A 24,494-nucleotide genomic window follows, 5' to 3' on the forward strand; every position below is an offset into this window, starting at 1 on the left:
ACAAATTCAATCCGGCATGTACAACTTACCTTACACATCTTAGCAGCTCTGTTTACAATTAAACATATCTGAGAAACATAAACTGATATTAACAAAATAGTAATAAAAAACTATCTTACTTTGGGAAAGCCTTGGAAATCTTTTTTTTAGTTTCTTTCTTAATGGCTGAAGTGCTGGAAGCATTTCTGGAACACTTACATAAAAATCTGCCTGGATTTCATCATCCAAAATCTGAAAATCACAACAAAATTACAGTTTTGCATGAAAATCTAAAGCCTACAGAGCCTAGTGAAGTTTTCAATACAATTTAGTTACTTTTATGAGTCATTTACAAAATGGAGGCTAAACAATTTCATTTCATAAGAATAATGCAGGTGAGTTTATTAATCATGTACATTATCCCAGAAAACAAAACATTTCTTTCTGTTAGGAAGACCCTGAAGGGGCCTCAATGTTGTGAAGGTCAGAAAAATTCAGGCACAAAGGCATTACAAGCCAGGCCAATGAGTTGGTTATTTTTTGTAGCACATGCAACAGCATAAAGTAAAATCTAAAAAGTTTAATTTCTAAGCATGCCCCAAAATAGGACAATCAAGCTTATTATCTAACAGATCATGAGGAAAACTTAAGTAATTCATACTGCGAAGTTCACCTAAAAAGATAACAGTAGCGATACTGTTTTGAGCACCAAATGGACTGAATCTGTAATTATTTCACAAAGATCAAAAAAAAAATATTCTGCCATGATTGATAAGTTTACATTTTAAAAAGGATTAAGTTCAAGTCTACTCTTAAGTGAACTTTGTGTAATCCAGAAAATTTTTTCCGTTTAATTTTACAGAGAGAACAAAAATGTTCTCTATGTGCACTAAAAAAAGCAAAATGAACCTAGGCAATTGATTAACATTGGGCGGTTAGGAGGTGCACTGGTGCGCAGTCTGGAGTCAGGAAGGCTCAAGTTCAAATCTGGCCTCAGACACTTACTAGGTGACCCAGGGCAAGTCATTTCACCCTGTTTGCCTCAGTTCCCCCATCTGCAAAATGAGTTGGAGAAGGAAATGACAAACTATTACAGTATTTTTGTCAAGAAAACCCCAAATAGGGTCATAAAGAGTCAGACACAACGGGAAAAACAACTGAACAACAACAGTTACTTTAAAAAATTATTACATTATGCCATCTTGGGGAGGGCGGGGGGAGGTGTGGGGCAGGCAGGGGAACAAATAATCCAAGTTATAGGGTAGTGATTGTAGAACACTAAAAATAAATAAAATTAATAAAAAAATTATTACATTACACTAGGTCCCATTTAATTATGTTTAAAATTACCTTTTAATGTTACTTTTTAATGTGTTACCTTTTAAACATATAAGATGAAGTAATCTGTTTAAAAGTACTGCCTGAGAATCAGATGTAATTTTTAACTCTAGTAATGAGTAATACCTGTGCTGGTACACATTTCAAGTGCTTGACTTTTAAAAATGGAACAAAAACCACATTCACTTGAACACTCATTTAGGCAGTAATTCTATCCTTTGGGTTTGTCACCCCATCGAACCCTGACCTTCTAAACTGCTCCTTTGACTTTACACTCTAGGCTCCTAAAAAGTGCACATGAAGTATGTCTTTAAAGTGAATTAAAATTGTTTTTTGAGAATTTTGATACATATCTTGAGATTTGGGGATATGACCTAAAAATATAACAACAGCAAGGGCTGGGAATCCTGCACCCCAGGGCCAGCTGCTCTGCTGCTTGGCTTCTGGGAAGCTCAGGGGTTATACAATATTCATCAGGTAAAACTGACAGGCTTAAGATGTAGGGAAGAAAAGGTTGGGGGAGCAAAAAGGAAAGTGAAAATGGAGGAAAGAAAGGGGCAGAGGTGAAAGAAAGAAAAAGAGAAGTCACCCATTACAGCCCCAAAGATCACTTCACAGTGTGGTGACACATATTTCTTACCCTTGGGCCTCGTGTAGCCATTCCTTCCCTATCCAAATCTAACAGAATTTAACAGAAAGACCTCTTTATCTGGACCTCAGCATGAAATGCAGATTTCTGCTAATGCCCTTCTCTTGCTAACAGCTTCTAAATGTCCCAAGTAGTCTATTCAACGATAATATTTACTTTAATAAAAGGAGACTTTACCAAACAAAACATTATTAATTTTAAACTCTTGTGTACTTTAAAGAGTACTGGAATTAAAGTCAAAAGATGTAGTTCCAAGTACTGTCTCAAAATTGTGGGCGAGTCATTTAACCTCAATGATTCTCAGTTTACTCATCTGTAAAATGGAGATAATAAAACTGCCTTCCCTTCTTCACAGGACAATTCACAAACCACAAAGTGCTGTATGTACGTTAGCTACTGTTTGCTCTCCTAGGACTAAACATATATTTGTCACGTTTTAATCCAAAACACAGTTTAGTGAAATTAAATTATAAGTGATTAAATTATTAATGATTAAATGAATCACAATCTCTGAAAAAGGACGTAGCCATGGCACAGCAGACAGGCAAGGGGCTTGGAGGCTGGAAGACCTGTGTTCAGGAACCACCTGATGCCCATGGTGCGACTCTGCCACCTAAAAGCTCACTGCTCTCTGCACTGGCACAGAGTGTTTGCCCATCTAGGAATTCTCTGCTTCAATGAAATCACAGGTCCAGACCCTACCCTTATCTCCTCATTTCTGAAAAGCAAAATTTACTAATGTTAATGGTTTAAAGGGACTTACCACAACCAATTTTGGACCATCCTAGCAGTTTAAAATAATGATTTAATCTATTCATTTGGCTAACTTTGGAGAAGGAGGGGCTGTTCCTGGGGGGCGGCAGAAGGGGAAGAGATGATTTGCAAGATTCTGCTTTAACTTGTGAAAATAAAAGACTGAACAGAAAACTCCATAGAGACTCCCAGCAAACGCCTTCCCTCTGACAAGAGTAGCCCACTGCAGCCCTGGGCAGGAATCACGAATGGTCCTCCAAAGTACTGCTGGTCCCTGTGAGACTTTGCTTGTAAAAGCATTTCTCTGGCTGAATGGAAAACTCCATCATGCTTGCAGCCTCAATGGTCCTTACTCCCTCCTGGCAGCCACTAAAACCTGAGCAATGGACTGTGTATATCAAGACTCCTTTGTGCCTATATCATGTAGCAGGACATGCTAATTCGTAAATTCAAATTTTGTTTAGAGGATGGGATGCCATCCCTAGCATCAGACCCAAGATGCATATGCGGTCTGTTTTTCTTGAGAATTTAACTATCACCAAACACAAACATTTCCAGATTTCCACAGGAAAGGAAAACGTATAATAAACTGTGAACTTCTTTTATGTGGCTTAAAAAAAATTATAAGATGTACATATACATATTATAGCTATATATGAGGTGTGTGTGTGCGTGTGTGTGTGTGTTTAACAAGGCAGTAACAAAACTGCTCCACACGTGCCCTTCTGAGCTTTTCTTATGCTGTGCATTTTTTAAAATGCTTTTTTTTTTTACTGTCTCTCTCTCCCTACTCACTAATCCACTCCCTCCCACCAAGTAAAAGCCCTTATTTACAACGAACAGGCAGAGTCAAAGAAAACAAATCAATGCATTGGTCATGTCTGAACTCATGTCTCATTCTCCACACTGTGCTTTTAAAGCACAATAGCTCTCTATCTCTCGATGCCTTACCCCCAATTATTATCTTGGCAATTATCCTTACAAATAAAGAGTTCACATCAAACCCACAGTATCTCAGGAAAACATGCTGAATAGGTGAAATACTGTGCTCAGTGTAGTTTTAAGAGCCATCCCTCATTCTCAAAGGATATTTTTATGTGAAATCCTTGCCCAGGAAGGGTAACTGAAGTTTGGGGAATAATGAAATTTCAAGTCTTTTTCTCCTAAACCAGAGAATACTTCATATTCCATTAGCTAAATTCTCACAATAAAAGGAGGGATTTTTTTTTTTTAGCAAGTAAATGTTAAGAAAAATATCTTCTATTACAGAATGAATTCCCAAAATTCAATGGACATGGTTTTTTCTCCTTGTTTCTACTGACTTTCCCTCTTCCCTACCGCAGGTTCTTTATAATAAAAGCCAAGTAAAATGATAATTACTTAAAACCATAGTTATTTAAAACTACTATTATCTAAAATGTCCTGCTTCTAAGAAATATAAAATGATGCTACCGTGTCCAGAGGGGAGTCAAAGGTATTTTGTCAATAATACAAGAGTCACATGACAGGCATCAATAAGCCAATTTACTAATGAGTGCCCTCATGATTTTGAACTCTGTAGTCAAACACGAAATCTCACATAAGGACAACAACACAGAACTCAAAGTCTAAACATCTGCTCCTCTACCAGGCATTTGTGGTTGTTTAAAAGTCACTTCGGTCCTGTCCAACCCTCTGTGATCCCATCTGGGGTTTTCTTGGCAGAGATACTGGAGTAGTTTGCAATTTCCTTCTCCAGCTCATTTTACAGATGAGGAAACTGAGGCAAACAGAGTGAAGTAACTTGCCCCGGGTCACACAGCTATGAAGCATCTGACGCCAGATTTGAACTCAGGAAGACGAGCCTTCCTGACTGTAGGCCCAGCATTCTATCCATTGCACCTGCCCCAAACAGGCATATATCCCTTTTCTCCCCAGTCATGTCATTCTTCCTAGTCTGTCAGTGAAATGTTTTGTTAATCCACAGCATACAAAATAAATGAGGTTAAAATGACTACAGACTTCAGCGCCCTAATGCTGAGTCTCACCTAAGTCTACGAACAGGAAATGTTTTGTCTACATCCCACCATCTACCAAGAACAAACCGTGCTCTCAATGGGGAGCTTCACAGTCAACCAGTAAGGAGAGGATGTGGGATCAAGGCAGCACCTGCTGAATGAGACCAGATCCTCCAGCAAATGCAGCTCCATTTTCTTCTGCCATTTTAATCTCTGATGCATTCTATGTGGAAAAGTCAGAAAAGTCAGTCTCAAACTCATGTGGGTGTCAGGTATTTGTTACAGATACATATTCACAAAGGCAGTAATGTCATCAGTCTACACCAAACCTAAAGATGAACATCTCATGCACAAAAACTAAAACGGGGCCCTTTTTCCAACATTGAAATGAGGCAATGGCCTCTCACTCGGGCATATACCTGCTCACAGGTAATCACAGCAGGCTTCCTGGTCATTCACATCAAGCCTACAGCATGACTGGACCTAAGCCTCGAGGACCATTCAAGTATGATCTTCCAGAAGGAAGACAGACTTTAATTATCTTATCTAGTTTTGTTCTCTTAAATGTTAACTTCTTTTACACTAAGTTGTTCTGTAATTATTAGACAAAAAATCTCCAAGAATTTCTGCCACATGAACTTGAGCAAATAAAATTACAGAGTAATGTAGGAGAGAGGTGGGGTCCATGATGAAATTTAAAGGAGAAGACATAAACCAACATATTTATAAAGGTCTGGTATTTAAAACACACTATAACCAAAGGCTTACTTCACCTTGACATCATGCAACTTTATTTCAATACTGTCTAAGATTTTGTCAGTGGCTAGCCACTTCACTGACAGAGAATGCAACCTCTTTAATTCCTTAGCCAATGGTTCTTCAGGAGCTGCTGTCACTTCCCTGCACCGAGGGGATGTCAGGGAGGCGAATTCAAGAGCCACAGACAGGCAGGACATGCTCAGGATGGTACCCAAGGCCTGGCCAGCAGGTCTGACCTGTCAGGCCAAAGCCCAAGAGCTCCTCCAATTCAAACATGGAAGAAAGCTATTTTTCTGGACTAAAATAAATGGTCTAAAAAAAAAAAAGTCTATTCTCTGGTTTCCTATCTTCACATAACAAAGGAGGCCAAGATCAAAAGTACTAAAGTGAAAAAGAACACACATACAGAGTCTGATGAAGTTTTAGAACAGAACATTATCTAATGATTTAAAAAACCCAAATGTAAAATATCAATCACTTGAGAATGGTTTCAAATCAAAACAATTCTCTCAAGGAAAAGTTAAGGTTCCTGAGCTGGTGATTATCTCATATCTGTAATACTGGTATTAAACTGAAGATTTTTTTTTTTTAATCTAATACATAAGAGTAAAAAAAAAAATTTTAATTTTTTTCCATATATTTTATATCCTAAAAAAAACCCTAACATTTTGACTAGTCCTTAGAAATACAGATGGCTTCATCACTTAAGAAAAACTAGACTTTTTCTACCTCTAGCAAGTAATTATAGGATAGACTGATTGGTATGGCACTGAATAAGTAAATTAACTTAGGTAGAACTGTCATTTTTATTATACTGGCTCGGCCTACCCACGAGCAACTGATGTTTTTCCACTTACTTAGATTTGACTTTATTTGTGCAAAAAGTATTTTGTAATTGTATCCATATAGTCCCTGGTTTGTTTTGGCAGGTAGACTCCCAAATATTTTGTAGTGTCTACCCTAACTTTAAATGGGATTTCTCTTTCTATCTCTTGCTGTTGAGCTTTGTTAGTAATATGCAGAAATGCAGATGATTTATGTGGGTTTATTTTGTAACCTGCAACTTTGCCAAAGTTATATTATTTCAAGTAGTTTTTTACTTGATTCTCTGGGATTCTCTAAGTATATCATCATATCATCTGCAAAGAGTGATAACTTAGTTTCTTCTTTGCCTGTTCTAATTCCTTCAATTTCTTTTTCTTCTCTTATTGCTGCAGCTAGCATTTCCAATACCATATTGAATAACAGGGGTGATAATGGACATCCTTGTTTCACCCCTGATCTTAGTGGAAATGCATCTAGCTTGTCCTCATTGCATATAATGCTTGCTGATGGTTTTAGGTAGACACTGATTAGAGATGCAAATCAAAACAACTCTGAGGTACCACATCACACCTATCAGACTGGCTAACATGACAACACAGGAAAATGATAAATGCTAGAAAATATGTGGGAGAGTTGGAACACTAATTCATTATTGGTGGAGCTGTGAGCTGATCCAACCATTCTGGAGAGCAATTTGGAACTATACCCAAAGGGCTACAAAAATGTGCATACCCTCTTACCCAGCTATATTGCTTCTAGGATTGTATCCCCAAGAGATCATAAAAATGGGATAGGGTCCACATGTATAAAAATATTTATAGCAGCTCTTTTTGTGGTGGCCAAAAACTGGAAATCAAGGGGATGCCCATCAGTTGGGGAACAACTGAATAAATTGTGGTATATGAATGTAATGGAATACTATTGTGCTATAAGAAATAATGAACTCGAAGACTTCAGAGAGGCCTGAAAGACTGACATGATCTGATGCTGAGCAAAAGGAGCAGGACCAGGAGAACTTTGCACACAGCAACAACCACAGTGTGAGAGGATTTTTTTCTGGTAGACTTTGAACTTCATTGCAATGCAAGGACTTAAAAAATTCCCAATGGTTTTTTAAGGCAAAATGTCTTCCGCATCCAGAGAAAGAAGTATGCAATTCAATCACAGAATGTAGTAGATCATTTTCTTCTGTATTATGTTTTGGTTTATGATTTCTCCCATTCATTTTAATTCTTCTATGCAACATGACTAAGGTATTTAGTAGGAATAGATGTGTAGAACCTATATAGAATTGTATGCTGTCCTGGGGAGGGAGTGGGGAGGTAAGGAGGAAACGGGGGAGGGAGGGAAAAAAAGTCTAGGTTATATGGAAGTGATTGTGGAGCCTGAAAATAAAAAAAATTTTTTAAAAAGAGAATAAACTAGATTAAATAATTATTTAGATATCCCTAACATAATATCTTTTTACATAAAAGGTTTATAAAGTTTACATACCTCTGTAAAGACCAGAATTTTATTAGTCTTTGAAGTGAATGGATATGGAAAATTAAGGACACTGACAAATGGCTCCACCTTTTTCTGAAATGCAAAAGAGAAAAAAAAATTAACAATTTTTTCAAACTCTTCCATTGCCTATAAACTAACTATAAGCACAACTAACATATTCCACTATATACCGTATCTTCCCCCCTCACCCCATTAATCCACCTGTAACTGTACTACATAAGTAATCATGGAAAAGAGGGGGTTCCCAGCAAAAAAATTCAAGTTGCAAAGATAGTCTAAAACTGTAGTATTTTCCTGGAGCACAGGGAGGGGACTTATACAAAAACATCGACAAACAAATTCACATTTGGTTTAACAGCCAAAAAACACATTTGTCCCAAATGGTATACAGATGACCACAGGTCACCTCTAGCTTAAATTCTTGATTCCAATGAAGTCACATGGCGCAAGCTACAGTGTTTTACTGGAGTAGGTATGTAGGAACTAGGTGGCACACTGCTCCTGCAAAAGATTTACGGGAGGACACAGAATAAGAAGATGTGGATGGGTGGTCACTTGCATATCTACTGAGAAGATACATAAAAGTAGTAAAGTGATCTTCCTAATATGCCTACATAAAATGCAAGAAGCTGGAAAGTGATGTGAGGGAAAGAGCAAAATGAAAGGAAAGAAGAGACCTGCACACTCCATTCTTATGCCCAGAATAGACTATATATGTGCTGTTTCTATACACCATGTTCCTACTGGTACCTGAAGAAATATGCAATAAATGGTATGTCAATACTCTTATAGACTAGAGCAATTTTCCCTTTCTGAAATACAGTCCTTATCGTATATATAATGGGATGATGCTGGTCTCTCAAAGGCCATGCCAGCAGAACACACAATAGAGAGGCTGAATCATCTAAAGACACATCACTATGGGACGAATTTTTCAGTCACATGAATTCTTGAGGACCACACTCAGCAACAAAACCACAGGTGTTCTAAGTACTAAAGAAATTAAACAGAAAACTGGAAGAAAAATAGGCAAGATAGGAGATATTAATATTCAGAAGCAGCTATCAATCAATCCACAAGTATTTATTAAATAACTGCTAAGTACCAAGGGGAGGCAACTAACTAGATGGCACAGTGAAGTCAGCTATGTGAACCTGGGCAAGTCACTTAATCCTATTAGCCTCAGTTTCCTCATCTGTAAAATGTGCTAGAGAAGGAAAGGCAAACCACTCCAGTATCTTTGTCAAGAAGACCCTCAGAAGCAGTCATGAGGAGTGGGATAAAACCAACAAAATAAAACAAAAAAAGTAGCAAGCACAGGGCTAGGGTAGCTGGGAGACAAGGGCAGAGAATGAAGCAACCCCTACAGACAAGAAAAAGGGCTAACATACTAAAGAGGAAGGCGAGTCCACTGACAAAGATACAAAGAATATAAAATAATTAAACCCAAGGTAGTTTGGGAAGGATGCATGGGGGGACATGGGGCATCACCAGCTTCAGGAAGATGGCAGTGGTGGGGCAGCATCTTAGGAGGCAGAAGGGAGAAGGGAGTCTGTTCCCAATGTGGGAGGTAGCCAATGAATGCTGAGGCACAAAGACAGGAAAAGGAGTGGATTGCTGAGTGTGGGAAGGGAAGTGATGCCCAAGGAGGCTGGGAAGAGAGGCTGGGAAGGGCTCTGCAGCCTTAACAGAGAGGTGCTGCTCCGTTCTGCTGTTGACTGAGCATTCAGACCAACTCTTCAGGAAGATTCTTTTGGCAGCAGTCATGGATGGTGCCCTAATCTAAGTGAGAGGTGATAAGGACCTGAATGAACCAAGGTGATGGCAAAGAGAAGAGGGATGGGTGAGAACTGTCATGAAGGTAAAGAGAGCACGGGCTTTGTAACGTAAGACTGAGGACTTCAGAATAATATCAAGGCTATGAACTCGGGGTACCTGTGACAGGAATGGTCAAGTTTGGAAGAGACGGATTGTAAAGGAAAGATAACCAATGAGTTTGGGATGTCCGGGGCCAACCAGCTTCACGATATAAAGCTTAGAGCAAAGAGTGAGACTGGACAGATGGAGAGAGACATGTAATCTGGGAGTCATCTGCATAGCTATCTATCTGTCTGGAAGTATAAAATTGTGTGTTTGTATTTATGTTATCGGTTGGTTGTTGTCCTTTGTTCTCAATGAGAGAAATAAGGAAATTGTGAAGACTTTTCATAATACAATATGGGGAACATTGTATTTTCTAAATAAAATTTCTTTTCTATAAGGTCTTTCTTTCTGGATACCTGATTTCTAGGAATCCAGCCCTGTGGGCAGTCAAGCCCCTCCCTTCCTCTCTCTCTCTCTGTGTGAAAGTGCTGTGGACTGCAGCTGAAACTTGGACTCCAAACTCCCCTTTGCTTCTTACAGTACAAGCTCCCCTTTTCCCCTCCCCTCCTTTTCACCTTAGTTATAGAATAGCCACATCAGCAGTTAGTTAGGTATCAGATAGGGAAGTGTGTTGGGATAGGCGAATATTTCCTAGTTTTTCAGGGCTTCAATTGTAAGCCCACCTCCCGGTCAATGGAGAGGTGGGAGAGTGGGGGGTGGGATTCTCTGCATTAAGATATATGATTGTGCTCTGATCTCTGTAAGTTACCTCCTTCCATCAGCCCCGTCCTAGTGGAGGGATGCCCCTTTCTCCCGAGAATTGAAAAAATCACTTTCTGTTCTTACCTCGAGAAGCCTTTGAATTTATTTAAAATTTTGGGTAAGGATCTTTTAACCCACACATCAAGGATGACCAAAATGACATCAGTACATTATATATGTATGTATATAGAGAAGGGGAGGTAATCTAAAGGAAATGCTAGTAGAACCCATAGCAACTCATGAGGTCATCCAGATAAGGAATGTTAAAAGAGGGTCCTGTAAAACTGAAAATGGATTTTAATTCTATTTTTACTTTTAATTCCATTTTTAAGGTGGCCCGGGTTTAATACTCTCCCACACCTTCAAAGTCCAAACTCTCTTTGGAAAAACAGAATACGAAGACTGAAGAAAATGCACATAAAATGCAGAATGTGTGCACAAGTACTAAATGCTGCCTACTTCGGTCCCAGTATTCAACCATTTTTAATAATTTCAATGTCTTTAACAATAATTTAATAATTAATATTTTATTAAATCTGTGATAAATATAATAAATGTTACCCAGAAATCTTTTGGAATTATTAACTTGCTTTATTTCAGGTAGTGAATCCTCCAGTGGTCACTGTAGTTGTTTTCTTGGAGGGGAGGGGGTCAATTAGTGTGCTCAACTCTCAGTGATCCCTCTGGGTTTTCTTGGCAAAGATACTGGAGTGGTTGGCTATTTCCTTCTCCAGCTCATTTTACAGAGGAGGAAACTGAGGCAAACAGGTCACACAGCTAATATCTGAGGCCACATTTGAACTCAGATCTCTAAGACCACAAGCCCAGCACTTTACTGGGCCACCTAGCTGCAAGAGATGATTTGTACATTGCCAAATAAAGATTTTACAAAATTTTCCTAACAATTTTATTAACAAAAACTTAACAAAGCTACTCCAGACTCTCCTCCAAACACTATATTAGAACCATCAGAACAAGGTGCAATAGTTTGTTTTCAAATATTCATTATTAAAGCCACAGTCATTTAAAGTAAATAATAATGTACTGAAAATACACTTGGCAATGTTTGACACCAACTCTTTTAAAACAAGAAATAGCATCACCAGTGCAGAAGCTGACTGTCACGTTTATCAACTGGCCCCCACAAGCCAGGACAAACCAGCTCCAGTATAGCACTGTGAGAGGGGATGGCAGGGTGACCTGAACAGGGAAGAGAGTCCTTTCTTTCTCTGAAAGGATATTTCTCTAAAATATCCTTTCAGATATGGAGGAGGGAATAGGGGGATGATTTCAAGAGATTCTGAAATGAAGAAAATGGAAAAAGGAGTTCACACCAAAAGGTTTCCTTTTTTCTCAACAGAGTAAGAGGCAATATCCTCAGTTGAAAAGGGGAAGGAGGAGGTATGAGGGCTAAAGGTCTGAAAACAGCTTCTGAGGGGAGCAAGGGAGGAAATCAAGCTGCCGTGCTGCAGTGAAAGCCCACTGCTGGCTAACACAGATTTAGTATGTACCCAGGCAGCACAGCTGTGAGCTTCTTTCTAGCTTCATCCAGGGGCCTGGGAAGAGGAACATAGAAGGTTGCGCTGTAAGATTTGGGATTTGGGATTGAGGTTTGACAAAAGCGATCAGTGGCAGCAAGGATTCAAGCACAGAGAACAGTGTAGGCTAACTTGATTCAAGATTGGAAAGTGAATTCAGGGTAGAGATAATGGATAAAGAAAGTACTGAGGGAGGGGGGGACTGGACATCTCAATAAGGGTGAGAAATAATTTTTAGTTAGTGTGAAACCAAGGGATATTAGATCAATATCTAATAAATGAAGCAGAATCCTTGTGGGTCAGGGAGATATGGTGTATGACTGGGCAAAGGGAAGGGAAGCAGGAACAGAGAGGGAGTCTGAAAGTATGTCAGTGTGAAGACTGAAGCCCCCAGTATAAGGACAGGAGATCAGAACAAGAAGATGATGATGAGCCAGGGTCTGAATGTCTTGAGAAAGGAGGTGGGATGGCCTAAGAGGTCAGTACACTACAGCCACCAGAGTTTAGAATGGGAGGACATTTTGAACTCAAAGGAGGAAAGGTTTCTCAGTGATCAAGGTAAAGGGAGTATCTGGGAGCGAGAATGCAGGAAGTGCATTCCAACTCCACCCCCATTCCCCCAGGATACAGTCAGTGCTGGAGAAGACTGTGATGAACACAGTATCATCAAAGGGAGCCAGGTTTCAATTAAAGCTAGTAGATGGAAAGAGTGTGAGGAGGACCAAGACAAAGGGGAATGTGTTTGTTATGGAACAGGAGTTCCAGAGAGCACAATGGAAGGGAGTATCTAAATGGCTGGTAGAGAAAAGGACGGACTTTGATTCTGCAAAATAATTGATACAAATGGCACCACTGTCAGCAGTTCTAAAGTAAAAGCGGAATATTACAACTCAGCCAGCAAAAACCACTGTTAGATGTGGGTAAGATTTACACGATCTTGTTCCTTCTAATTACGTGCTAATAAATCTCTGCTCAGTATCAATCACAAGAACCATTTAGTTACACTTTGACCTCTTGTTCACGTTCACTCGGTTACTTTAAATGGGAATCCATACCTTCTTCTTCCCCAGTGACATATCCAGTGTCAAATCAAGATAGACACCTTGCTGTGGGTTAGAGTAGTCCAGAATTTGGTATTTTTTTAGTAAAGTAATAGCTTTGTCCACTTCATAAATCTGCCTTGGGAATAAGCGTTTTAAGTAGACATCATCCTCAGGCTCACCCTCCATGTAAGTATATGTCTTTAGCTTTTCTGTATCATCTGTTTTTGCATCTGAAGTTTGCACTTTGGAGCCTTTCTTCTCCTTTTTTGCAGGTCTACAGGAAAAAATACACACTGAATATTAGCTATCACAGGATGTATTCCGAAAGACTAGAAAGAAAAGCATAAAATGCATGACAGCAAAAGGAACAATAACAAAGTTATGAGATCGCCCACCAATTCACAAAAAAATAACCAACGGATTTTTAAAACAGGGAAATGTCCCCAAAATGAAATTCTCTTCTGGATAGTTTCTCTACAATTGAAACATATGATATAAATGATGTAAGTTTTACTGTGAGAAGACTCAGTCAAACCCGGTCAGAAATTCCATATTCTACATACATTTATCACCCAATAAACGTCCATCATCACAGTTAGTGCTCCTCCTATAAAATAAGCAATTCAACAGAAGAGCTAAAAATAGGCTGTTATACTGATGGCCCTCATTTCTAATTGTCTACTGGTGCCCTTTGGATGGAAAACAGAACACGTCTGAGCAAAGGGCCCAATTAGAGGAGTTAAAATGCTTCTGCACCTACCTTGTTTACTCCAAAATATTTAAACACCCAGTCTGGGAAAACATATTTTCATTTTTAACTCAGGACGAGAATAATGAGATTAACAGAAAATGGGGCCTAAAGAACCTCTGCTTCAGGAAGCTGTGGCCTCAAGACTACACATGGCTTTCTCGGTCCTTGCATGGCCTTTTGACTGAGTCCAAGTTTTACAGAACAAATCCTTTCATTAAGGGCATTTGTTCTGTGAAGTTTGAATTCAGTCAAAGGGCCACACTTGAGGACACATGTGGACTCAAAGCCATAGGTTTCCCACCCCTGATCTATCCTGTCTAAAATAAATATTATGGGAAAATGCCTCACTTTTCTTTCATATTTGCAAACTCTCAACTGTTACTTAAGTTGGGAAAATTAACTTGACAAAGGTATTCAGTTCTCATGCTGATAATATTAAATTCATTTTGAAAAATGTTTTCCAAGTGTCTATTACAATGTGTGAAATACTGTAGAGATACAAAAATGAAACTAGACAGTCCCTGCTCTCTTGGAACTTATATTCTACCACGGTGATAAAGCAGCATAAAAATGATAAGCTATAATGGGATCAGTGAGGAGGGGAAGCAGAGAAATGATACTGAACCACTAACAATACTCTTGGAATCCATTCAAATCACCTCATTGTATGCCATATCTCCAACTTTTCTACAAGCACGAGGTGTTTTGCCAGGATCCAGGGTAAACTGTATCTCGTGCCTACTGGTTTAGGAAACCTTGCCAAAGAAGGGAACAACCTGTTCTCAATGAAGCCAAGTTTGCTCTGGGTAATCACTATTTCACTCATTAGGTCTTTACGGACCGAGTCCAGAACAGCCCGGTCCAGGAATCAATGGCTTAGCAATCACACCCACAAGTTCTTTCTACACTAGGGGACAGAGTTCATCTAAGCAATGTGACCTAAATTCATCAACGGTAACTCAATGCCCTCTTATTCTGCCTATCTGTCTTGGATATCAACTTCCTGTGGAGACACTGCCAGTTACCATCCTGGTCACCCCCTCCCCAGCAGACCTTGCCCATCTTTGAGACACCTCTTTCCCCAATACAGTTTTTTAAAAATAATCCATTGGAAAATGCTATCCAGATCCAGAGAAAGAACTCATGGAGCCTGAATGCAGATCGAAGCACACTATTTTCATTTGTTTTGCTTTTTTTTACATGTTTTTTTCTCCTTCTATTTCTTCTTTTACAAAGTGACTAATGTGGAAATAAGTTTAACATTATTGCACATGCAGAATATCAGATTGCTTGCCCTCTTGGGTAGGGGGAAGGAGAAAAATTTGGAACTCAAAATCTTATAAAAAATGAACATTGAAAATTGTCTTTATATGGAATTGGGGAAAAACACACATTTCCAATAAAAAAATAATAATACAAATCCCTTTTTATTGCTCTTAATTTTCCTTGCCTGCCTCAGCTCCTTTTGAGGTTTAATACCTCCGACAGTATTTTTACAGGAACACGTCAAGCTCTTATGAGGATGAAGTCTCTTGTCAGTGGGTCTGACTTCTATCCTCTGCAGTTTTCTTTCTTCCTAAACTGCCTGGTTAAAGCTGCCTGGTTGGGTCCTTCGTACATTCACACCGTTCTCGACCCTCATTAGGAATTGTTTTCCTTTATGTCTCCACAATTTCATTCTTCCCCTTTCCATACCTCCCAGGCTGAATTCAGCTACAGAAATTGAGTCCAGAGGATGCTACCTATCCTTCCTCTGAAACCCTCTCTTTGAAGTCTGGCTTTATGTCAGGCTACACCTGGCTTTCTTCTCTATCACAAACTCTAGGAAGGACTGGTTACTTCCCTCCAGGATTCCCATTATTTCCAATCCAAAAGCCAGTTCATCCTGTTGGTGCAAACCAGATTCATTACAGAATTCCCCCACCTTTTGATGAATGAAAGTACCAAGGCAAGTCACTGAATTATTAGGTGCTATGCTTTTGGCAGAGAGAACTCTAACAGAGAAGTCCTAGCCCTCATCACTCCTACATCTTGCCCCTGTGCAGCCTTGGGACCTGTCTCCCAAACCCCTCATTCATCTCCTCTTTTGGTTCAGACAAGTCTACACTAGAGGTGTAAAAAGTACCAGATTAAAATGCAGTTGGCAAATGCCTGACAAAATAAAAATCAATAAAATATAAATACTGTTGATCTGTCATTTTCTAAGTCAACACACAGCAGTAGGGATCCCCTTCTAACCAGAGTAAGTTGGTCAGTATGTTCTGGTGATGAAAACAATTTGTTTCTCCCTCTAAGGATCTTCAGGGAAAGGTTGTCCCACACTATTGACCTCCCAACCCCCTTTCCTACATGCTCTCTCTTCTAAATATACAATGCTAGCCATCCCACTTCACCTTTTACCCATCCTGTTCCTTCTGAATCAGTTACACCCAGGAAGAGCCAAATTCCCATCAGGCATTTCACTCCAGGTCTCTGTGATATATGGTCACATTTACTTCCTTACATTAGAGCCCTAGTTCCCCTTGTTTATTGCCTAAACTTTAGAAATTTGTATACAGACATTTGAGATCATCAATTTGACTGCTGACTCCCCTCCTGAATTCTGCCTTTAATGAAACTTCTCAGAAGTTCAATTGATATTCCATCTCTGTAGCTACTATCTACAGTATATAGCTTGGAAGATAGAAATTTCCAGTATTTTCTCCCTCCCCCATTCTTTCAGTAAAGCCTTTTTGAGGGGTTTTGCCACAAAACTCAGAGCCCAAGAGCCCAAAGGAGTGCAGGGCTCCTCAGTGCTTGCTTTCAGCCCAATACCTACAGTTACCACTGAAGGCAGCAAACCTAGAGGAAAAGAGAATTCACCTTCTATACCTAATTCCAAGAGCATTAAAGTAGTATGGCCCCCATAGCCACTGTCCAGGGAAGTAACCTTGTGAAGATATGACCTGGGCCTGCTCCTGAAGATGCTGAAGTCACACTTACTGAAGAGGCAGAAAAGAAAGTTCTAGCCAACAAAATCCTTAGCCTTTTCATATGATTCAACCTCAGAAATGGGTGTAGTGTTACTGATGAAAATTATGTGAAATAAAATACATTACCATATGCTTTAAAGCTGTGTGTCCAGGACCACTGGCCTTTCCATAAGACTTAGTGCTGACGTCCTATGGAGGGTGTCTCCCCCTATCAGAATGGGAACTCCCTGAAAGCAGGGGCTGTCCTGACCTTCTATGTTTATACCCAAGGCACAGCATAAAGTGCTCTGTGCACAATACTAATAATTACAAGACTGGCTCAGTGGATACAGCACTGGGTCTGGAGTCAGGAAGACCTGAGTTCAAAGGTGGCCTCATACACTACTAGCTGTGTGACCCTTGGCAAGTCACTTCACCCTGTTTGTCTTAGTTTCCTCATCTACAAAACAGAGATAATAACAGTACCTACCTTACAGGGTTGTTGTGAGGATCAAATGAGGAATTTGTAAAAACTCACAAAGTAAACACTATATAAATGCTGATGCCAGATATATCCCCCTCCCTTATCTTGTACCCAAAGATTTGTCTCTTATAATAAAGGATGGAAAGGAGAGGACAGGAGAAGTCCATCCAAACTGATATATCAACCACATGTGACTGTACAACTTGGTGTGCAAACTGAGACAAAGTAAAATCATTTGACTTGTATAATGAAACTTACAACTTTTCACACTTTTAAATTTTTTTTTAATATGCAATACGTACTCTTTTATTGAAATCACTTTGTTTTTCTGAAATCACACAATTTGTAACTAGGTTCAGAAATTTTTGACACATTCTTTGATTCTTCATCAGGAAAACACAATTTTATAACACTGAATATTAAATGTACTTTTGACAAACCATTCATTTTCCTCAAATCTCATCTGGAGAGCATGTAGATTTTCAAAGGGCCACTGAATCATGTTCACCTCTACCTCTTGAATACACTTTTTTACCTCTCATGTCACATGGAATGCCTATGGGGCTGTAGTTTATCTCCATCTGGGAATTTCTGCAATTCTGGAACAATGCTGCTTCTGAGTACACAGGCTTGAAAAGGGCAGGTTGTTTGTGAAACAGATGGATAGGGTCCCAAGTCTGACACACTCACATATGTGCTGCTCAACTTTAACTTGCCACTGGACTCATCACTACATATTTATTTTTAACCTACTGAGCTCTACAGAGAATGAGTTGTGATGTGTTGTGACAGTTTCTCATTAATAAACTTATAATCTTTCATTCATTAAATATTACTTAATGAACTAGAGATGAACAACTGGCTAATGAAGTCACATCTGAGAGTGGAATTTAGATCTCTGGACAACAGCTTTAAAGTATAGGGATGACAGACTCCTCTACAAAGATGGAAGTGTATCTAACTAAAGTAAGAATGACAGATAAACCACGAGGTGAAAGGCAGAAAAAAAAAAGCACTATACACTCAAATGAAATGGGCAAAGGACAGTTGAACAAACCCACATCCACCCACACCAAGAGTTTGGCATAGAAATATATCATATTTAACAGGTAATCAATGAGGTGGAAGAGGGAGGATAATATGGAGGAAATTGTTACAAGCAAAACAAACTTCCTGCTCCTGATGGGAGAATTAAAAGGGGGAAAAAGAAAAGTAAAGAATTTGAATTCCAAAGAATACCTTAAATTGCCTCTTAGACAACTGGGGAACAGCTGGACAAATTATGGCCTATGAAAGTAAAGGATTATTGCACTATAAGAAATGATGAGAGACAAATTTAGAGAATCCTGGGTGGTATGAAGCGATGTAGGATGAAATCAGCAAGAACAGGAGAACAATTTAAACAAAGATAACAACATTCTAAAAAAAACCTAACTGAAAGACCTAAGAAGGCTAATCAGTCAATGATCAATGATGTTTCAAGGACCTCTACTGAAGTGTGCGAGCCAGACCCAACAGAGAGATGACAGATACATTTACAGACAAGGCCACTGTGAAGATTCATTTTCTTTGACTTGGGGTTTGTCACTAGAGTTTGGGATTTTTTTTTCTCTTGGTTTTTAATGAGGGCTACGGGGAGGAATATCAATAAAAATGATGTTTCCAAAGGGAAAGTCATTTGATCATTTTTCTTTAATGCAAAGAAAGTTTGGAAGGCCACACGGACAAGCGGGAGAGTTTTCAAAGTAATGTGTTAAATTTTCATAATCTTTTTCACAATATTAAATAGAAACCCTCAGTTTTATATGAAATCCTTCTGGTATGTACAAAAATATTCTTTTTCAATGCTTAAGCTCATAATTTTTAAAATTTTTCAAAATGCTTTCAAATAAACAAACAACGCTAGGAAAATAAGGGCAGAACTACCATTAGATGCAATAAAAACTAAAATGCAATGAAAACTACAGGTTCATTATAATTTTTGTCAGCCTAAATCAAGTTTACTGGAGAATGTGATAAATATACTTAAATGTTTCAGACAAAGCTATTTATTAATACCCCCAACAGGAAAAGAATGCAGACTGCCCTCAAAAGACAGGCCTAAAATGAGTTCTTGAAAGGGAGAAAAAAAATCGGTTACTAGTGAACAAGAAAAGTGATTATATAGAGATTTTATACAAGCTAGATTTGAAGAAAGGCTAAGGCCTGTGTCTGAATCAAAATGCTGATTTTGACTTAAGGTCCTAAAATTCTTCTACTGAAAAAATCATTTCACTCAGTGAAGCAAAAATGTTATGCCCAACTACTTGGAAGTACTAGTCAGGTGTTCCTTATGTGAAGTGCAAAACTCCTCAGATTCACACACCCACAAACAATCAGCATCCATTGGGGACATCATGAAATACCACAAGACCATCCTGTTCTCAGTTTGACCATGGAACCCAGGAAAACTAATGTTGAGTAACAATCTCTGTGCACCAGGGACAAAGAGATGCCTTCATTGTGCAGGTTCACTGAGGAAGATCAGCGCCCCAGGGCAGCAGTGAAAAAAGAGGGCAGGATTAGGACTCTCCAGCAGCTTTCTCACCCTGGGGATGCCTCTCTCTGCCCTAGGGTCCGTTATCCTAACTGGGGAGTTAGGGAGGGGCCCCAGCCATGCTCACCTCACTCCCAGCTCCAAGACTTCACCACCTCACAAACCAACTTGTCCCTGTCCCAGCATCCTTCCCCCTCCTACCACAGAGAATATAAACTCCTTGAGGGTAGGGACAATCTTGTTTCCTAGTACCTGCATCCCCAGCATGTCCCACTCTTAAGTTCATAATAAGTGCTCTATCTATAAATCTCTTGCACAGAGTCACTGGTTCTTTCCTTAGGACTCAAAAGTCAAGAAACAAATTGTATTCCATAAGATTTACATATGCTATTCAACTCAACAAACTTCCTACCAGGTGCTGTGCCAGGTGATAGGAATACAAAGACAAAAAGGAAGCAGGCTCTGTTTACAAGGGGAGTATACATTCTAACATACACACATGGGTACACATAAGATAATACAAAGTGATCTAACGAGAGAGAGAGCATGAGGAACCCACTGAAAGGAAGAGATGATGCAGGAAAGGTCTCAAGTAGAAGAGGAACCGAGCTCTGCGGCCTGCTCTATGAAAAGGTGACTGGAGAGAATGCAAAGCTCGGTGGAGGTCATGTGAGTCAGTCCAGAATGATGGGTGGGAGCCAGGCTAGGAGGGGTGTTAAATGTCAGGAGTCAGCATTTTATCTTAGAGGCAAGAGGGATCCATTCAAACTTCTTGAGCAAAAGAGGAGGGAGAGAATGAAGTGGTGATGTGGTCACTCGAGACAAGAGAGGTTAAAGAGGAGTATTTCCTCTTTGTCCCAGGCTTTCAATTTGGAACTATGAAGATAAAATTATTTGGCTAACAGGTGTTTAAAATAAATATCATCCCAAGTAGAGATCTCCCCATAGCTTCTGTAACAAAGAACTCCCTTCCTTCTAAAAGTGTTTCCCTAACAGAAAAACCCTCAAAATAAAAACCAATCAATAATCATTGAAAAGAACGACTGAAATACGAAAATACTTACTTTGCAGCAACATAATGTCTTTTGGCTGCATGAACATTTACAATACAAGATGCAACAGAAGTGTTATAAGGGATCCTGGAGAAACACTGCCTCTGGTACTGAAGGAAAACTGAAAAAGAAAAGGATGAGAAACATTCAAGTGCCAAGTAATCATATCATATTCTCAGTGTAAGAATGCATTAGAGCTTTCCAAAAACCTTTATTTTGCTACAGTCCTGATGTCCTTACTGCCCATGGGCAGTGGACAGACTGCAATTCCTTCACGGCATCTCCTCTCCCTTGCATGATCCCCCCCTCCCCTCCCAGACATCCTGCACACAGGCTCTGTAGACCAGCCGTGGGCCAGAGCTTCCTGGTGGCCATATCTTCTTTTTCCAAGCTGTGCTCTGGAGAATATAATGGATGCCATCCTCACAGGACAAAGGAAACAGGCCTTTGGATCAAGGGGCAGTCTGAGATTACACACAACACGGTGAAACTTCCCGAATTCAGTTCAACTCCACCCCTTTCCCCTTTGCAATTCCAGGTTTAGTTCATTAACCAGTTTATCCAAGAAACAAATAACGAAAGATTAATCTGACAGAGTTGGCTCAAATGCATATCACAATTCGGGCGATATGTATTTAGTTTCTCATTACTGTCCCCAATTACTTTACGACAGAGCAACGATAGCTTTATTAAATCTTTATCACAGAGCAATTTTATATTCATTCCTATGCCAGGCCCAGGTGGAACAGGCAGGTGTGTACATTCTAATTTTAAAGCATACAACTGCAGTAGGATTTTCAAGCAAATGATTTATCAAATATTGTACACTAACGAGTGCAAAAGAATTGGTTTACAACACTAAAAAGACTAATGTCAAAATAACAAGAAGAAATTACAAGGAAAGGTAAAAAAAAGTCCTTATCCTCAGGAAGTTCAGAGTTTAAAAGGGAAAATAATACATAAATAACTGGGTACACCCCAGATAAATACAGAGAAGACAGAAGGTAATCTCAGAAGGGAGATTAGCAATGGGGGGGGCGTCTCCGCACTGTGGGATTTGAGCTGAAACTTGAAAGAAGCCAGGCAAACAGAGAGGAGGCAGAGGTGGGGAAGGAGGGCACTGTAGAGGTGGGGCCACCAGCACATGTGGGATGCAGGGCATCATATTTGAGGAACAGCAGCAGACCAGGAAGCAGGACTGGAGAGGGCCAGTGCAGGTTGGGGGTGGGGGGGTGGGGCTAGGTGTTAAAGTACAAGAAGACTGGTCAGTGAGTCAGTCCATAAACACCTGTCTACCATATGCTAGGCACTGTACTAAGCGCTAGGGATACTAAGAAGGCAAAAAACATTGCCTTCTCTCATGCTCACCATCTATAATGGAGGAGGACATATGCAAACAACCTGTACAAATAACGTACAGGATAAACTGTAAATAATCAATAGACAGTCACATAGGACTAAGGGAGATCAGAAGAGATTTCCTGTGGAAGGTGGTGAGAATTTAGTTGGGACTTGATGGAAGCCAGGGAAGATAGGAAAGGCAGGAATGAAGGAAGGGGCCAGATTAAGAATTTTCAAAGCCAAACAGAGGAATTTACTGGAGTGGGGTGGGGACAATGCAGTCAGAATTCTAATTTAGAAAAGGCCTTAGCGACTAAGGAGAGGATAAATGGGAGTGGGGAAGAGACTAGAGGCAAGGAGAGCAATTAAGAGGTCTGAACAAGGGTGGTGACCATGTGAGTGGAGAAAAAGGTTTTTTATAGGAGAGATGGGAAGATGAAAACAACCATATCTGGTACCTGATTAGATATGTACTATGAGAGGAAGGTGACAAGGATGGCATGTAGTTCCATCGACCAAAAGAGTAATCCTCCTCAGAAGAGGGAAGGATTTGAGGGGAAAGATAATGAGCAGTTTTGAACATGTGGAGTCTGAGATGCCTATGAAACACCCATTACTCCCATGTTAAAAAAACCTCAGCCACCCTCTATCTGACCATAACTTTCTATTACTGTTTCCCTGTCTTACCCTTCCTAAACCAATTCTCTGTCAGACTTGTGGCTCTGCTCAGGCTTCACTTTTCCCCCTTCTCAATATCAACCTTCTAAACAACCAGTTCTACTCCATACTATTCCCTGCTCTCAAATCTCTTGCCCCCTTAGGCCTTTCACCTATCCCTTGCCAAAACCCAACCTTGAATTACACCCAACACTCATCTCCTTGGTTTCTATACCTGCAACACCATAGGAAAAAGCTGTATCTGAGTTCATACAAATTTGTGTTATTGGACAGCAATCCCTTTTCTCTTCCCTCTCTCCCTATAAAAGCACTTCAAAACACTCTTCTCAAGCCTCCCACGGAAAAGTGAGGCCTTCCAATGTCAGCTCCTAGCTCCCTGTTCATCTCAAAACCCTTTACTGTGTTCCTTTCCTCCAGGCTCAGATGAGGGAGAAGGTCTTCTCACCAAAGCCACCCCCTCTACAAGTTTCCATGAATGTGTCGACCTCTCCCCCCCTCCACAGGCTGCTCTCCCCCTGAATATTCCCCCACTTCTCTCTCTAGTCCCAATCTCTCCCTGGTTACAGATTCAATCTCTATTGCCTTCGAATACATCCAAGCTTCTCCTTCCTTAAAGAAATATCTGCTAGACTCTACCATCACCTCAAGTTATTGTCCCAAGTCTCTCTGCTTTCTTGACTAAATTCCTAAGAAAAGTATCCTATATTCACTGCCTCCACTTCCACTACTGTCCTTCACTCCTCAACTCTTCCAATATCATCAGGACCCCAAAGCTACCAGTGACAAATCACCAAATCTAACAGTCCTCATCCTTGGCTTCTATCTGCTACATGACACTGTTGGCCAGCCTCTCCTGCCAGATCATCTCCTCTCTGGATTGTCACTGCTCCCCTTCCATCTGTCTGGACACTTTTATCTTCTGCGCTTGTTCCTTGTCCCGATAATGTCCCCTATCTGAGGGTATATACACCCCAATTCTATGTCCTGGGACCTCTCTATAAGAGCTAATGAGAGAGTGTAGAAAGTATTCATTATCTCTTTGCAGATAATTCCCAGATGCATATTATATAGGCAGCCCTCATCTTTCTCCTAACCTTCTATCTCATACCAGCAACTGCTGACTGCACTTTTCAAAATGGATGTTTGGGAGACATCGCAAACTTATCATACAAAACAAAACTTATCTTTTTTCTCAGTGAAACAATGTAGTCAAGATGTGACTTTATTAATAAAGAGCATCTGTGATAAGTTAGCTTTAACATTTTAACTATCATGGCACTGCATATGTACACATGAAAACATTTTCTACTTTCATGCACAGATGTTTAACCTGAAGCACTGTTTATAAAATATCATGGACAAATAATTTGCAATAATTAATATTCATTTAGAGAATCAAAATCAAATGTTAACTCAAGAGGAAAATATCCTAAATTCAACATATTACACATACCTGTAACCAGGCTTTATTCACCTGACTTTAAAAAAGGTATTTAAAATATTAATTTTCTTTAGAGGACATTATTTTACAAATATCATTGTTCAAATGAAAGCTGAAGATTATCCTGTTTGACCATCCTAAAAACCTCATGGAAAAGAGACTTTGCCTTTTAACTTTAACAGGAACAATACAATCAGCGAATCTCTCTCTCTCTCTCTCTCTGTAGGATTATATTAATGAAAACTCTT

The 24,494-nt window shown here is 39.7% G+C and overlaps 1 protein-coding gene across 1 annotated transcript in view; it reads right to left on the reverse strand.

The window, feature by feature from the left end:
- The window catches only part of MRPL1 (mitochondrial ribosomal protein L1), a 51,007-nt gene that overhangs the window by 22,554 nt on the left and 3,959 nt on the right, over positions 1-24,494 (reverse strand). Inside the window, exons 2-6 of the mRNA XM_072623601.1 lie at positions 20,799-20,907; positions 13,025-13,286; positions 7,795-7,878; positions 4,868-4,939; positions 120-231 (exon numbers count right to left, since the gene is read on the reverse strand). Of these exons, the coding sequence (XP_072479702.1) occupies positions 120-231; positions 4,868-4,939; positions 7,795-7,878; positions 13,025-13,286; positions 20,799-20,907 (639 nt within the window). The remainder of the gene's footprint in view (positions 1-119; positions 232-4,867; positions 4,940-7,794; positions 7,879-13,024; positions 13,287-20,798; positions 20,908-24,494) is intronic.

This window comes from Notamacropus eugenii, chromosome 7 (assembly GCF_028372415.1).
Source record: "Notamacropus eugenii isolate mMacEug1 chromosome 7, mMacEug1.pri_v2, whole genome shotgun sequence".
Classification (NCBI taxonomy): Eukaryota; Metazoa; Chordata; class Mammalia; order Diprotodontia; family Macropodidae; genus Notamacropus; species Notamacropus eugenii.